Source organism: Carassius gibelio, chromosome B18, assembly GCF_023724105.1.
Source record: "Carassius gibelio isolate Cgi1373 ecotype wild population from Czech Republic chromosome B18, carGib1.2-hapl.c, whole genome shotgun sequence".
Classification (NCBI taxonomy): domain Eukaryota; kingdom Metazoa; phylum Chordata; class Actinopteri; order Cypriniformes; family Cyprinidae; genus Carassius; species Carassius gibelio.
In genome coordinates, this window is record NC_068413.1 from 14120441 (window position 1) to 14137301 (window position 16861).

General features: G+C 40.9%; 1 protein-coding gene across 1 annotated transcript; it reads right to left on the reverse strand.

The window, feature by feature from the left end:
• Positions 1-5799: 5799 nt before the first annotated feature.
• On the reverse strand, positions 5800-16434 carry LOC127977200 (B-cell lymphoma/leukemia 11A-like). The gene is made up of 3 exons (XM_052581919.1): positions 16173-16434; positions 13459-13791; positions 5800-8863 (listed from the first exon to the last, which is right to left on the reverse strand). The coding sequence occupies exons 1-3, from the start codon at positions 16222-16224 to the stop codon at positions 7338-7340; spliced, it is 1911 nt and encodes a 636-aa protein (XP_052437879.1). The 5' UTR covers positions 16225-16434; the 3' UTR covers positions 5800-7337.
• Between the last annotated feature and the right edge of the window lie 427 nt (positions 16435-16861).

The window sequence follows — 16861 nt, forward strand, 5'->3', positions numbered from 1 at the left end:
GTGCATGCGTGTCTCAGAATCTAACGCCCTTTTTTAATTTTAAAAGGAATTTGAATTAAACAAAAATGAACTTTTGTTATAAATGTGTGTGCGTGCGTGCGTGTACCTACTTAATATTTTGGTGACAAATTTGTACAAAACCTAACAAAATCGGCCAAAACCTCCATTTGGGGACGTACTCATTCGTAAAACTAGTTTAAAATTAACTGTAAAAATGCAAAAAAAAAAAAAAAATGCGCGTGAAATAACACTTTCATCACTAGATGGCACTGCAAGCCACTACCTCAGTCTCACAGTTCTAGTTCTCAGTTGAGTTCTAAGTTGTGGATTGTTATTCTAAATGAACACATTAATGCCAATTTCTTACCAGTTATGTTTTACTCACTGGATAATCTAGTTAAACGACACCCTTCTATAAATAAAGCACAACAGGGTCAAATTGCCATTGCTTGCACATATAATCCAACACAAAGTAGATTAAACAATCATTTAATGATTTTATATATATATATATATATATATATATATATATATATATATATATATATATATATATATATATATGTGTGTGTGTGTATATATGTGTGTGTATATATATGTGTGTGTGTATATATATATATATATATATATATATATATATATATATATATATATATATATATATATATATATATATATATATATATATATACATAGACACACACATTTGTACCAATCAAATCACCTGCTCTCAAAACTTTGGCTTACTTTCACTAGCTGCCCACGCTTTGCTAAAGACATTCGGACAAGCTTACAGGGGCTAAATAAACACGGCTCATAATGAGGGGCATGTGAACAATTGCTCACGATTAACTCTGTTAGTGATGCCCATGTTCTATATGGTCTTTCAGTTAGAGAGGATTATTTCTTCACGACAAAGGTCGCTGACCCACCCAGAACATTATCACACTACCGTCACGTCCACGACCCCTACTGCTCCCACAACCCAAACCCAGAGCCTATCTGCTCACAGGCATCAATTAACACCAGTCGTTCCCAGGCACTGCTGCGGTGCCCAATGCAAGGATGCATTAGAATGGGATGAAAGAAGGTCAGGAGGTCAACAACAGAAAGACAATTACTATATATCTTGCTATTTAACTATAGTGCATCAGTGTGTCGCTTACTAGCAGTATTTTCTCTATTTAACCACCTCTAACTATCTCTGTACATTTGTGTCTATTCTCTCTCTCTATTTAAAGACATACATATGTAGAAAGAACTCAGGCATGCAATGCACTCAGTGATTAATTGAAACATCTTATTTACATCTACTCTTTCTTCCTTCTTTTCCCAGTCTGTTTTTAGACGCTGCATTCTGTGCAAGAAACTGAAAAGGTGTTATTTTGCGAGGGGCGAAGGACAAGTCAGTTAACTCATGTAAGTATGGGTCGATCCCTCGGGGCAGGTCACAGCATTGTGAACCTGACAAAGAGGCCTGCAAGCTCTTCTTTGCAGAAAAAGCCTAGTTCAACCAGTCTGTCTGTCCAGCGTCAGACGGCTGTTTTGACCTGTATCTTGCTCAACCCCCCCATTTACTCAATATCACACACAGCTTTTTTGGGAGGTTATGAAGGAGTGGCATATAATTCTTGTGTGTGTGTGTGTGTGTGTGTGTGGGAAGGCATAGGTGTTGCACAGGTTTCCTGTCACCTAATTTGACCTTATTTATGCCACATTTGTGCCAGGGCTAGAACTATGTGATAGTCTTACCACAGTTTACAAGTCAGTTTCTAAATATAGCTAATTTACCATTCAAAAACAAATACTTTTATTCTGCATGGAAGTTTTAATTCATCAAAAGAGATAGTAAAGACATCTCTATATAAAATAAACTTTGTATTCATTAAAGAATCCTGAAAAAATGCATCACTGTTTCCAAAAACATATTAAGCGGCACTGCTGTTTTCAAAATTGATAATAATACAAATGTTTCATGAGCATAAAATCAGCATATTAGAGTGATTTATGAAGTATCCTGTGAGACTGAAGGCTGGAGTAATGGCTGCTGAACATTCAGCTTTGCATCAAAGAAATAAATTAAATGTTACTTAAAATGTACTAGCATTTCACAGCTTCATATATATATATATATATATATATATATATATATATATATTTTTTTTTTTTTTTTTTTTTTTTACAATATTAGAAAATAATTTATGTTTACTAAGACTGCATTTATTTGGTTGGAAATACAGTATATTTGATAAGAAATGTAAGATTTAAAATCCTATGATTCTATCATTTGATCATTACTGAATTACCAAAAATTACTAATCTGTCAATTCATTTTCTAATTTAAAAAATGGTGCATTTGGGCAGGTGTAATGTTGGCAGCCAAACACCAAAGATTTTCATAACAAAATTTTTAGGAATAACGCTGGAATAAATTAAAGTTTTACATATATTAAAATAGAAAACAGTTATTTTACATTGTAATAACACTGTTATAACATACACTACATACACACACACACACACACACACACACACATATATATACAAATTTTTTTTATCAAATAATGCAGCTTTGGCAAGTATAAAACATTCTTGGACGTGAAAATCCTAAATTCTAACAACCATCTAGTTTAAAGGGATATTTCAACGACAACAAAAAAGTGAAAATTTAATTTTCAGGTTAAAAAAATCTGAGTTAATCTCATTTGCTGTTGGCAGCCAAACACCACTGATATTCAAGTGTTCTTCCTCTTGTTTTTTGGGTTCTGTTTTTCAACTATATATTTTAAAAAGTCTCCACTGCAAATCTAACATCATACTAGTTCATGATAATGTCTGCATTTTTGAGTAAACTCTTCAAACTGCTCAAAACAGCTGCATGAACTTGTTTTGTAGAAAATCATTGTGGATGTGCTTGGAAATGATCACAATGAAATGAAAATATGAAATGCCAAACCACTTCCACCACAGCCGCTGGGAATGTTCTGGGGTGTCAGTAGAAATAGGATTATCACCTTGTTTTTTGTGGTGAGATGGGTCATGTTTTTGTGGCTGCTCCCGCCGTGGCACTGTGGAATTGTCACAGACTGTATGTGGACAGCTGGACCGTTGTCTTCCTCTCCCACACAAGGCAACTAAAGCATCGCTGTGGCAGGGGGGGTTAATTTTAGGGTTCAGGTTTCTCTCTGTGGTCTTTGCGGAGGAAAGGAGGGACGTTACCACAAGGAGGAGGAGGAGGATGGTATTGGATGCAGGTTTGGGGAAAAGGATAAAAGAAACACTAGAGAGCTTTTCTGTGGTTTATCTTGTTCACACAACCTTCCTTTGCCCATTCCCTCCATATCTCACTGATACTATCACACCAGAAATAGTCCTGTGGGAAGAAAGGTGAGGAATTCAGTAGTATTAAAAGTATGTTGAAGAATGAATTTGCTTTTAAATCAATTAATAATAGTTATAATAATACCATACATTCTGTCTCTATTAAGTTTTGCCTGCAGTGCATAGGTCTCCATTATTATTGCATATAAAGGTCTGTACATGCACAACTCTCCTAATAATGCAATGCTATGCAGCTATTTAATTGTCTGCAGATGTGCATCTGATATGATCTACTATTCGTAAATCTACCAGCCTGCCAATCACCAACCGTCTCACTATTCACATCAGGTTTCATGAGAACTAGTTTTGTATCTTGTGATCTCGCCATGAAGGAAAGTGATTGCAGACAGCAGCAGTTAGAGCAGGGGACCTAGACCCCTAGGGAGTGTGCTACGTTACTGCAAGGGGACTGCAAATTATTGTTTGATCTAAAATAATAATAATAATAATAATAATTACAACGTGAAGAAAAGACTTCATTGAGGTTTAACGGTTTTGCCAAATGTTGTTGCTTCTCCTGCAATGTGTTATTAAATAATTTAATGTTTAATTATTTAAATATTTCATAAATAAAAAATAAAAAAAATGGAAGGAATTAAAATAATGTACCCTTTCCCTAATATAGGTGATAAATCAATGCACTAAATCATAGTTTAGAAATTTTATCACAAGTCAATAATAAGAAAAACTTTCCCCAAGCAATTAATTTTATAATTTAGTACTGATAAAAATATCCAGTTTATAGATGAACAATATCATTCGAATGTATATGCAGTATAAGCATCACATAACTCAAATTTAAGACAATTGTAAATAAAAATGGGGGAAAAATGTACTCTTAACTTAATCAATAACAGGCAATAAATCCTTATGGATAGAAAATATTATATGAATGCATATGCAACCTCATAACACATGTAAAAAAAAAAAAACACATTTAGATATAAGAAATTGAATAAAAATGTACCCTAATCAATGCAGGTGATAAATCAATATCTATATTAATGTATTAAAATATACGTTTTCATGCATAAGGAATTTAATCAACATAACACAATATGTGAACGCATATGGTACTATATGTATGCTAAAAGCCAGACAATTGGTTTTATACAATATAACAGGGGCCCCCTACTCTGTCTCTCTATTCAAAAGGGTCCTTAGCCTGATTTAAAGGTTTCTGTCAATGTCTGGAGAGCTTTGGAAAGACATTGAATGTCTTGAGAGCATTGTAAAGACATTCATATGAAGACGTTCATAATGAACAGGGTTAAATGCATTCAGACATTTCCCACCCTGAGAAGACGCGCAGGTTAAGATGTAGGTTTGAGACCCCAAAACCACAAACTTTCCCTTTTTACCCAGCTAGCAGTGCTAGGTAAGTGGGGTATTTATTGTGGTCTGTGCTCGAACTCAAAACACATCTCGAAGCCCACACATGCACCTGCAGGTTTGCTCGGTCAGTTACGTCACCACGCCCTGACAGGAATACCTCATTGTGATTGGTCAGTAAAGATAAACACGGGCCAGTCCCAGCTCAGAGGGGCGACTCGTTTGAAAAAAGGTGCAGAGAGGCGGCCCAAAAGAGACAAAGGGCACCTGGGAATGTTTTCGTCTGCCAGAGGCCATCTTAACTCGGAGAAGCTCGTGTTACATTATGTAATTGGGCCCGTGCGGCCACCAAATGGTGCGTGGCGGGGATGGGTGTAGGTTTTGATAGAGGAGAAGCGATGCAGGTCCCAGGGCGATCACCTGTGATTCGGAGTAGGGAATTTTTGCAGAACTCCCGGAGTTGTAAATGACGTTCCGGACCCCTCCCTCACGATTCGACATCTTTCTCCCGTTCTCCGAAATGGCGATAATTGGCGTCGGCGATGGGGTGAGGGCTACATATGGTCCCTTCAATCTAACCTCCCCCAGCCCAGGCTGAAAGCTCATTAAAAAGGTTGCTTGTTAATGAGCTATAGGGATCACGGAGCATCCCACTCATTAGGGGGGCCAGAGATACCGGTGTGAAGGTTTTGTTCCATCACAAAAGAAGAGAGCTGTTAAGACGACTCCGCTCCCCTCGGGTTTCTCAACATCCCGTTTCAATTCTCTCCAGCCTTGTCTTCATCATCTCTCCAGATGCTTGATCACATTTTTTAGTCACTTAATCTACCTGTCGATCTCATCTATTCCATCTAACCCTATTCTTAGAAAGCCAACCGGAATGACCCAGCGGTATATTCAGATACGACTGTACTACTAACAGAAAATGACTCAACAACAGCCGTTAGAGGAGAGTGGTTTATCTCTCCAAATACTGGTGAATTTGTGATGTGATCTGAGACATGTAGCGGCAGGTTCGACTTCACCTTTTGTTCCGTCACACTTTCTGGTTCTCACATACTGATCATACTGACACACAACACACTCTGACTGTGCCTCTGTCTTTTAATTGTCATACAAATAGGCATGGAAATACAAAATAAACAGCCAAGTTGTGGGCCACGCAGGGAATTCTGGGAGATTTCACATAAGACATGACATTTCAAATCAACAGAAATTATTATAACAAATATACAGAGGACAAAAAGAGCTTTGTTTTCGTTGCTCCCTGAAGAAATGGACACAACTGGATGTCCAACTATATTCACATTTGTTCATACAAAAACTTGCTTATTACATTTGATTATTTATTATACCATTTTTTTTTTACCATACAAACAAACTGTAACGTAATGGTTCACTGACATTGATAATCATATAAAACTGTAACAAAGCAAACATTCCCTGTATAGATTTATGATATATCTGGTCTCGAAGTCTCTCACACAAACACAAGTGCTCTCTCAATGGGTCCACCGTCCAACACGGTTAGTGCTGTCGTTTCTTACCCAGTTTTCATCAGAAATTAGGCTTTACATTCGAATAACCACATTTATATATATATATATAAAAAAAAAAACATAGCATTTCGATGTGCTCGGCAGTAAAGCAACAATCTGTAAACAAACTAAACAGGCTCACAAAATACAAGGAAAATTCATTTCTTGTGCAGTATTAAAGGCTATATTAACAAGTATGTGATAATTGTATTACAAAATGTCAGCACAAACTAAAATATATATTTACACAATGACATTCTAAATGGCAAACAAATGCACTTTAACAGTAATAAGTGACAGTGAACATATATTGCCACAGACCCAATCAGTCCGATTTAATATACAGTATCAAAAAGGAAACAACCCTGTAAGATAGCTAGGAAAACATAAGCTCAAATCTGTCTACTGTCTATTAACTAGACCGTGGTGTACAATCCTGCTCCTGGAGGGTCAATCTCTTGCAGTGTTTAGAACATCCTATTCTGACTAAAAGTTCCAGTAAAGATCCTGAAGACTCTGATTAGTTGTTTCAGGTGTGTTCGATTGATTGGAGTAGGAGCTAAACTCTGCAGGACAGCGTCCCACCAGGAGCAGGACTGTACACCCCTGATGTAAGACCACCTCCCATTTTTGATTTTTATGAACCATGAACCTTTAAGGCTCTGCGGTAGAGTGCCACAACGGTGTAATCCCACTTCATAACTGCATTGTAGAATTCAAAAACATTGGTAGATCACTAGATCAGGCTGCTCAGGCTTTCTGTGCGATTGTCTTAAGCTCCAAAAAAGGTGACTTGCAACCATCTCCATATACTCTTGGACTGTGCTCTGCTAGTTGCAAATCTGGGTTCGAAGTGCCTTCACGATGACGAAGAGCTCAGAAGTCCTCCATTATTGCATGACAGGATTTAACAGTAGGCACTTGTACTGATATGAGAATCTATCAAGCCTCGGACAGTATCAGCGTCTCGAAGTGCTGTGGTGAATTCTAGAAAGGTCTCGGTTTTTTGATAAATGGGCATACTGGGTTGTGGGCAGAAGATCATCAAGCTTGGTGGTTTTGGCCATGATCAGTCATATGCTATGTTTATACTGTGGTTTGACCTAATGCCACAGTGCTGCTGGTTTCCTCAGAGGTAGGTAGCTCATCAGTGCTGACCCTCATCTCTGCATCCTCCTCTCTGAGCTGCTCTGATAGGTCCGCATTGGATTCGGTGAGCATTGTGATGGGAGCTCCCGATTGGTCACTGACGGAGTCATCCTCCAATTGGATGTTTGGGCCGTTGTAATCAGTAAGCGGGCCCTGGCTGTAGGCGCCGGCACTGGCATGAGTGAGTCCATGGACCTTCTTGAGGTGTTTCTCCAGCGTGGCATAGACGGTGAACGGAACAGAGCATAGCTGGCACTGAAAAGCAGCACGTGTCCCACGGGCGCCGTGTGTTTTCATGTGGCGTGTGAGTTTGCTGCTTTGTGCGCAGGCGTAGCTGCAGAGGCCGCAGCGGTACGGTCTTTCGCCCGTGTGGCTGCGCCGGTGGACCGTCAGGTTGCTGCTGTTGCGGAAACACTTCCCGCAGAACTCGCAAGCCTCTTCTTTTTTCTTCTTGCCCCCTCCGGTGGTGACCTGCTTCCTTTCGTTCTCTCGCTGCCAGTCCTGGAGCATCTCCACGGCCTCCACCTCACCCTCCCATTCGCCTTGAGGATGATCTTCCCGTTCTGGACGCTTTGGTGTGCAGTTGCCGCTGGCGATCCCGCTCTCGCCGCTTCCACCTGTATCTCCGCTCTCCAGAGAGCCCTCTGAGGGGCTGCCATAGGGAGATGGGTGCTGCGGTTCACCGTGACCCTCTTCATCGGCTTCTCTCGGGGCTTGATAGTACCGCAGCAGATTGCGATTGGACTGCGATGATGTTAAGATGACAGTAGTACCTCCTGGAGGCTTCCCAGCCTCCGTACTTGCTCCGTGTCCAATGGAAATCTCATTATCTCCCTGTCCACCAAGTTTTCTGTCCTCATCTGCACTGGCAGAGTTGGGATCAGTTTCCTGTCCAGCGGTAGGGCGGCGGTGACTCCTCATGTGTCGTGCCAGTTCACCGCTCTGGGAGAACGTGAGCTGGCACACGCCGCAGTGGTAGGGCCTATCGCAGGCGTGAGTGCGGCGGTGGGCAGACAAGCTGCGCATAGATTGAAAACCCTGGCCGCACAGCTCGCAGGAGAAGGCTGCGTGAAGAGGCAGAGTTGAGTGGGGAAAAGGTGAAGCGGCCGGTGGAGATTGGGACGGGGAAGGTACTACTCCGCCGTTGTTGCAGCTCACCTCCGCCAGGCGCTGCAAACACATGGAGAAGTTCAGGCCCTGAAGATCACGTGGTGCAATGCTGGAGCCGTGGAGAGGCTTGTGAAGGGGGGCGGATCGCCGAGAGGACGGCTGGAATGCAGAGGCCAGTGCTGCGCCCAGGTGACGTGGATCCATGGTGGCTGCCGGTTTTGACGTCTGTACAATGCTGTCATCCTCCACCTGGTAGATGTTGAGGGAATGTGCGTTCTGAGCATGCTGGAGGAGTCTCCATGCACTGGAGAACACATACTGACACACCTGGCAGGTGAAAACGGAGGGCTCTTCTGTTATGGAAAAGAGAGAGAGAGAAAAATGCATCAGTAAACCAACCTAAAAGCCACATTTACATGGTAAAATTACTCAAAACACATTAACAGATGCCATTTTTTAAATAGCAGTACATTCAGGAGATTCAATGTGGGTCAAATGCAAACAAACGAAGCCTTTCGCACGCTTTATGACCCTGTATATTTCTAACAAAACATGCTGAGTGGATTGGAAAAATGTCTATCATAATGACATGAAACATCTGAAAGAAAAGGCTGCAGGCGAACTTGATCATTTACAGAAAACAGAGCAAAACCGGTAAAACCACAAATACATGTGAAAACAGGCTAGGTACAGTCCAAGGCTATGTTTAGAAAAAATGCTACCGAGCTTCTTATGGCATATTGCATTGCTAAAAACTATATTAAATTAAACAAACTGCTGAAATGCAACAATAAATGCTTCTAACAGGTGCAATGTTGTCACATGACCTCAATACACTGCATGCTCATTTCAGTGATATCATCTTGGTTTAATTTATATAGCAGCTTTAAATCAAATTGTGAATAAATGTCAGTTTTCACCATTCCAATAAAATATTCAAGAAAGAGAAATTATGATGAATGTGATTTCCTGCTGTAACGTGTTCATATCATATTGAAACAAAATCCAGAGGCAGAAACTCATATTTTTTTTTTGTAACACTATGATTTATTTATATTGTGACATTAAGAAATTGTTTTTATAATTAATAATTGCCTACTGTAAAATCAAATCAAATATAATATCATGCATTGTTTAAATTGTAAAGTATTTATATCATGGTTGAATATAAAAGGGAAAAGAAAGAACTGTCAAAACTTGACCATCATTTTCCATGTAGCTAATTTTTTTTACTTCTAATCTACATATGCATCCTGCTACAATAGCTCCAGTAGTATGCTACAGTCTACGTCACAAAAACCCATGCATCACCTCACGAGAACACGTTTTCCTCATTCGTCTAATTTTTTCAGGCAATTTTTTTTTAAAGAAAGCTTCATGTCACAAACCCCTGCAGGTGTCAGAGCAATAATGAGCTGGTAATAGCGCCGCTGTTGAGTCAGACCGGAGCAGAAAGCCTTGCCTGATTAAAGGTGTGCTCACAGGAGAGCCGGATGACTGCGGAGAGGAAGATTGAGACAGAAGCAAATGAGCTCGGATGGGCTCCTTTAGCAGCTCTAGTGGTATTTTTAAACGTGGTTAGCTTTGTCTCTATTTCAGAGAGCCGCTCGCCAATTAAGCTGCAAATTGCTAATTAGTGGAACGGGGCAAACGAAGGTTTTATGCAAATGAGTCCTGACTCAGCCTCCTTGATAAATGGAGCCTGTCTGCAAAGAGGATCCCAAAACTGAGAGGAAAATTCATTTCATTTTTTCCATTCTCTTACAAAGGGTTCAAAGCAGAGTGCTATAAGCCTCTTTTACATCTCCTCAAGTCAAAATCCTTCTGCATTTTATTGGGAGGGGGCAAAGAAGAAGATTAAAAAGAGCCTCTACTATTCTGTGCATGGAGAAGAACTCGAGTCAAAAATCTAAAAGCCGATCTCTGCGCCGCGGGGACAGAGGTTAAAATGGAGATGAAAAGGGGAAGGATGGAAGAAAAGCATTTCATTTAAGAACAATAAGAAATGGCTGCGCAGGTCACGAAAAACAACTGAAAAATCATCGCCCCTGTGACTGCACCTTCACCCCCTCCAAACAACACCCCTTCTGCTCCCAAATCTCTCCCTCGGGTGGAGAGTGCGAGGAGGGTGGAGGGGGGCTTTTGTCTCAGGGTCTTGAAGTGAAACACAATACCCAGCCTGTCTCGCTCTCCTCTCTCCCTTTCTTTCATTCTTTCCCCTCACTCTTTTTTGTAAGGATTCCCATTTGGCCCAGGGTAGCAATTGCATATTAAGCAGAAGCAATAACCGCTAATTAAAAATGCAGATTGGCTGAGAGTGCTAACGAGCAGCAGGCAGAATCTTCTCTCTCTAGGGAACACAGTGAGAGAGAGAGAGAGAGAGAGAGAGAGAGAGAGAGAGAGAATAAAGGGACAGTTGAAAGGAAGAGCTAAGAGAAAGCTGGAGGAAATAAAAATAAGACTATTGATACATTGTCTACACTAATTCAATAATCCATTCCACTGCACTGGTGTCTCCAAAATCTCTCTCTGTCACTCTTTTTCACACACCCACCCACTGACCCACACACACACACACACACTCCTGTCTGATGGGTTGCGGGCTAACTGAATCTTCATTGGATGAGTCAAAATGAAAGCCTATATACAACACACACAAAAACGCCCTCATCCACCCAAGCAGCACAAAAATGTATCGTTTTTGGGGTTCCAAGATTTGCCAAGAATTGGGAAACTTTTAAACTCTGCCACCCATAGAACATAATGTTTTCCGACCAATACAACTACTTTCAAACCAATACAGGTTATTCAATTATTTGTGTTTTTACAGTATATATTAGCATTAAAAAAAAATCTAAATCAAAATGTTAAATGATTAAATATCAAGTATGGGGTTTTATTCTAAAAAGCAATATAAATAATATAAAGGGATAAGCAATATGCTACCATTATAATATATCTAACTACACAATAAAATACATGTGGTAAAAATGGTACTTACTTTTTCTATGGTTATGATTTTTAAACTTTGCTTTTTTAATGCTGTAACCTACATCATATCTGATCCCTATCCCTACAAATTATATGTAAATACTTAAAATAGTTAGGGACTCTTAAATTAGTGTGTTTGCTTTTGCAGTGCCATTAGCTACCATTTTAAAGATCGCTTTCTTTTAAGAAATGACTACTACTTTCAGCAAGGATGCATTAAATTGATTGACAGTAAAGACGCTTACATTGTTACAGTATTTCGATTTCAAATGAATGCCGTTTCAACCATTTTCAACATAATGAGAAATATTACAGATCTGGCAACCAGAACCTGTCCATTACAACAAAAACAACTCACCATTCACTTACCCTCATACATTACAAGCTCATTTTCAAGCAAAACTTTTACACATTAAACGGCTCCTTATCAGACCCCATCTCAACTTATTTCTTCTGTCACTGAAGCCTCAATCTTTGCGTCAATAATAAACCAAGAAGTATATTTTGCACCTCTCACCCCAACACCTTCATCAGCTACATACACCTTCACACACACACACACACACACACAATAAGAGGCAAAAGGGACTGAACCCCATGCAAGAAACATGGACGGTCGGAAGCAGAGCACAAAAAGGAAGGAAGCGCAAACATGTGTACGTATAGGAGGAAGTGACCCGAAAGCAAAAACATGTTTCGTTGATAGCAATCAATAATCATTTTATTGCCTCTATAAACAGTAAGTTATCACAAACTAATAAATGTTTGCTTTGCTCATGCTGTAGAGTGAAAGAATCCTGCCCATATGAGGAAGCAGTTCAGGTCACGGTTCAATAGCATCACGCTGAGAAACACCAACACCTGCACAGGCCGATGAGTCCCTTTAGGGCCAACTACTGCACTGAAACACACTCTTTGACACACACTCACTACTGTAACACACACCCACACCAACATCCTGTTGAGCAGTCAAAATTCTTCTCTTACGACTCTTAAAACTAAAGCTTTGCTTCATTGAAGAACCTTCAGCATCCATGGGAACCTTTCCTTTTCTCAAAAGGCTTCTTTGATTATTTAAGTGTTCAAATATTAAAACCGGAAAATTACAGTTTTAGCTGTTTTAATTAGTATTTATTTCTACACATCTTTTGCTTCAGAAGAAATTTATAAATCAATTGGATTGCTTGGTGTGGTTTTCAAAGCATCAACTTTAGCTTTCCTGTACACTTGCATTATATAGACTAAGAAATTGATTATTTATCTTAGTTGTGTTCATCTGAAGAAACAAACTGATGAGAGAATTTCCCGTTACGATAAGAGCGTCCCATTACAAACGGTTCACTGGGGAACCCAAACGGTTCTTCTATAAAGTTTATAGAAGAAAAAAACCCTCTTTTTTTTAAGACTGTACGATGCTTCAGCAGGCAACAGATTCAGAACTCAAGGTCAACAACGAAAAAAAACAAAATCCATCAAATTTTGAGACTTTTTTAAAATAGCGCATTAAGAGGACAGAAGCGAAGCAATTCACATAGGACTCTGGGAATAACACACACCATGTCAGCACCTGCTATGACTGACAGTGCTGGAATAATGAGGGGTTTGAGGAAAGTGTGTGTGTGTGCCGCTTCACCGAGAGCTCTGGGAGTTTGGTGGCCTGACTGTGCCGTGTTTACCTGGCCACTTCACCTGAGAGACAGAGCTAAGGAGATGCTCAGGTGTGCTCAGGTGCCTTTCCGCCGTCCCCCAGGGTGCATGCATAAGTGTACGTTTGCTCGCGTGCGTAGCAGAACTGCCTATCTCTTCCACACAATTAGGCCTGGCATCTCTAACTCTCCAACTCACCAAGGCCTCAGTGCCACAGCAACGGCAGCCTAATGAGCCGGACTGGGGACAAGGTCGTTAAATGAGGGGACAGTTTTACAAAAAAAGACACTAATTAACACCTAGAACTCACCGGCTCGGGTGGCCTCCACCCGCACACCTGGCTCTTCCTTCAATCTCCTGTCCGTCATACGCCGCAGCTCCACGTAACCCGCCTCCACCTGCGGTCCTTGGCCGAATCGCTGCGTCCTGTTGGCCGGAGAGGGAGGAGTGTGGACCTGAGGCCTGGCTCTGGCTGTGTCGCACCCGCCCTGTTTGTGCTCGATGAAGGTGAGGATGTGGGCCAATGGGAAGGCTTGACCACACTGGCCACATGTCAGCAGGTCACGGCCTCCATCATCCAGCTGAGGCATCTGCTCAGGGGACGGCGAAGAGTCGGCGGGGATGACGGTGGAATCCGGAGCGTCTGTGAGCAGAGCAACACACAAAAAAGCTGTAAAAACACTCTTTGTTCAGAGAGTCCCTTGGAGCTCTTGAAAGGACCTAACTGAGTGGCTTTGCAAAAGCCTTGTTTCTCTTCTAATGTGCTACTTTCAGTTCTCTGCAATCGTCTGCGTACTGCTAAACTGTCATCATCAGCACAGCTCTGTCTGGTCAGCAGATACTGACCACTTCCTGTGTCTCTGCCACCAAGGTCTGCTTTGCACAGGAAGTAGCGCGATGCAGCTCCGACCCGCTTGAGCAATTCGCCAATTAGTGCATGCTGATGTATCAGGCACATTGCACTGTAGTCGTCCTACCACGCTCACAAGTCTGCTGATCTAAACAAGGTGTCTTTCACACCACTCATAACCGCTGTGGAGAATTAGCGATGCAGTATGTAAATCTAGACCGGCCAAAGCTGAGCCAAACAGGATTTTGCTACCAAAACTATGAAAAAAGCCTACTTTGAGTGGGTTAATACAAACTTTTAAAAATGTATCTGTGCCTAAACTGAAAGTCACTTTAATATTTTGTCTCTTAGTGCATATAATGTTGTTTTTACACTGCAAATGTGGCACAGAAGCTGCATTTAAGTGCATTTAAACTGGATAATGCTAAACAGAGGATAATTTAAAATTAATTCTTGAACAGAAAGATTAAACTATAACAACTCTGCAATAATAAAGGCAACGTTTAAGAATGCAGTGTTGATGCATTCATTTACACAGCAGCACCAGGGCCCCCTGAGGTGGATCAAATCTGCATATTTTAAAACATGTTATGTGTAATTTAAATTTTTGCACATAGTGAATTAATACAGACACAGATCATAGGATGTGCACCTTGGCTGTTTAGAAACCTCAAGTTAAGAGAGGAACTTGCCCTTTGGCCTGGGTGCCGCTGCTGTGGTCATGGGCTCAAGATCACTCACACACACACACACACACACACACACCTTGCGCCCTGGACTGGATCCACCTGCCCGGGCTAGGCTGTCCATGCCGATGCAGGTACAGACAGTCCCGGGGAGGGGAGGATTTCACTGGTGGTTACTCAAAAATGTCACCTTTCCTGTTTCAACAGCTCTGGTTGTTTGTGCCGACACGCAAAAGGCGCGGCTGCTCTCTCTCTCTCTCTCTCTCACACACACACACACACACACACACACTAGTAACTGGAAGTCCGACTCATGTAAGTGAATCGGTTCTTTCGAGCAATTCGTTTCAAGCGTTCAGCGGTTGTCAAGGACCACGTGATAACGGGAAAACGTCTCGCTGTGGGGATATACTACATGCCCAAAATAGTTCTGTACAGCCATTTATAGGCACATTTGCGGTTTATTACGGGTATTAATGTGGATGTTTATAATTTGTGTTTCTCAGTTCAACTGTAGCCTCGATTTAGCTCAGACAGTTAGAACCTAACTGTAATTTGCATTTGCATTATAAACAACACTTAAATTAAATAACATCTCAAAATTAAATAAGTTAGGGTGTTAAAAATGCAATAAAAAAAACAACAGTCTCGACGATTATAGCTAAAATCATATTTTAGTACGTTTAATCTGTAGTCTTTTTCTGCTATTCGGTTTTTAAAGTAACGTTAGCTGCTTTTTAGCCCCGTCAGTGAAATCCTTCGTTCAACCGAGTCATTGAATAAATCCGACTCACCAATTAAACTAGACTCAAGTCTTGTGGTCAGGTGAGGCTCGCACAGCTGCCCACAGTTAGAAGATAAAACAAACAACACAAAGATCCTGTCATGATCAAAACAATATTTCACAGCAACATGTACACCCATACGTTTCACAGAGTCTATGTTTATCAAATCAATTATTTATATCCATAAACAAACAATATTCAAGCGAAGCGCACTTGTTAAAATAACGTGTTCACTGCCATCAGAAAATTTGGATTGGTTTAAATAAAATTAAACCTAACGGAACCGAAATTCAAAGTAGACGCTAAGGTATGAAAGTGACGACACTAAACAAAGATATTGTGAAGATGCAATAAGGAAGTGCTATGTTATTGCTCCAACTCGGTCTAAGAAACTTAAACCGAAAATCCCTTAAAAAGCCCGTAAATATAAAACTGGCACAGAATGGCTACTGATACGACACTGAAGGCTCATCAACGACACGCACAAATAAAAACATGAGGGTAAAGTTATGTTCTTATTATTATTACTTCAACTCCAATGTCAAGTTCTGTACACGCACGGGATTGAGCCACACACCACGTGAAAAGTTATTACATTGATTACTGGTTGCCGATCACTCTCACATTATTCAGACAAGGATCCCCATTAATATGTGCATTTTAGCGTTTAAATGTGGATTAAGTTGTCTTAAATCCAGCTTACCTTGCATTGCGCTCAGGTGTTGCGGTCTGCTGCCGAGTTTACGTCTGGACATAGTGAGAGAAGGTCCTCTGAAACTACAGCAGAACTAAGCGGACTCTATAAATCTCATAAAACGGCAGTGATGTGTGACTTGACTGTCGTTCAGTGCTGTGGCCGTCGGTGTTCAAGTTCACACTGTCTGCTGGCCCTACAGGAGACGACGAGGAGGAGGAGGGCATGAGCAACGCCTCCTGCCCGCCCATCATCATCCTCCTCATCCTCCTCTCTCTTATCATAATTGACCTCGTTAATCAACTCTGCTTAGGCAATAGCATCAGGGCCACTTTAAATGATCCGAACTCTTTCTATTTCTTATCTTTCTGTCGTATTGGAGGAATGATGTAAAAAGTCGCTTTGATGGCGCGCAGCAGCTGCTTTGACACCAATAAAATGTTCTGGTTAAGGATGTGGGTGAAGAGGAAGTGGCTTTATCGAGGTCGGCTGAGACAGGTGTTTGTTTTGCTGTCCGGCTTATTTCGAAAACCAAAGTAACTGTCTGTTTACTTTCAGACACTTGCTTCTCTTTTGTGGAGGGCGGGGGTGAATGCAAGACTGAAATTTGTCTTCGTGTATATGAAGTGGTCAAATTACCTTTCAAAATAACAGCAATCTTTGTCGAATCACACGTGTTTTTAACAGCGAGGCGCGCC

Bases quoted from the DNA above. Each gene is read 5' to 3' on its own strand.
- LOC127977200 (XM_052581919.1), bottom strand. From the start codon at position 16,224: ATGTCCAGACGTAAACTCGGCAGCAGACCGCAACACCTGAGCGCAATG. The intron at 13,792-16,172 runs GTAAGCTGGATT...CTCTGCTCACAG, and splicing joins ACACCTGAGCGCAATGCAAG to ACGCTCCGGATTCCACCGTC. The intron at 8,864-13,458 runs GTGAGTTCTAGG...TTTCCATAACAG, and splicing joins GGTGGAGGCCACCCGAGCCG to AAGAGCCCTCCGTTTTCACC.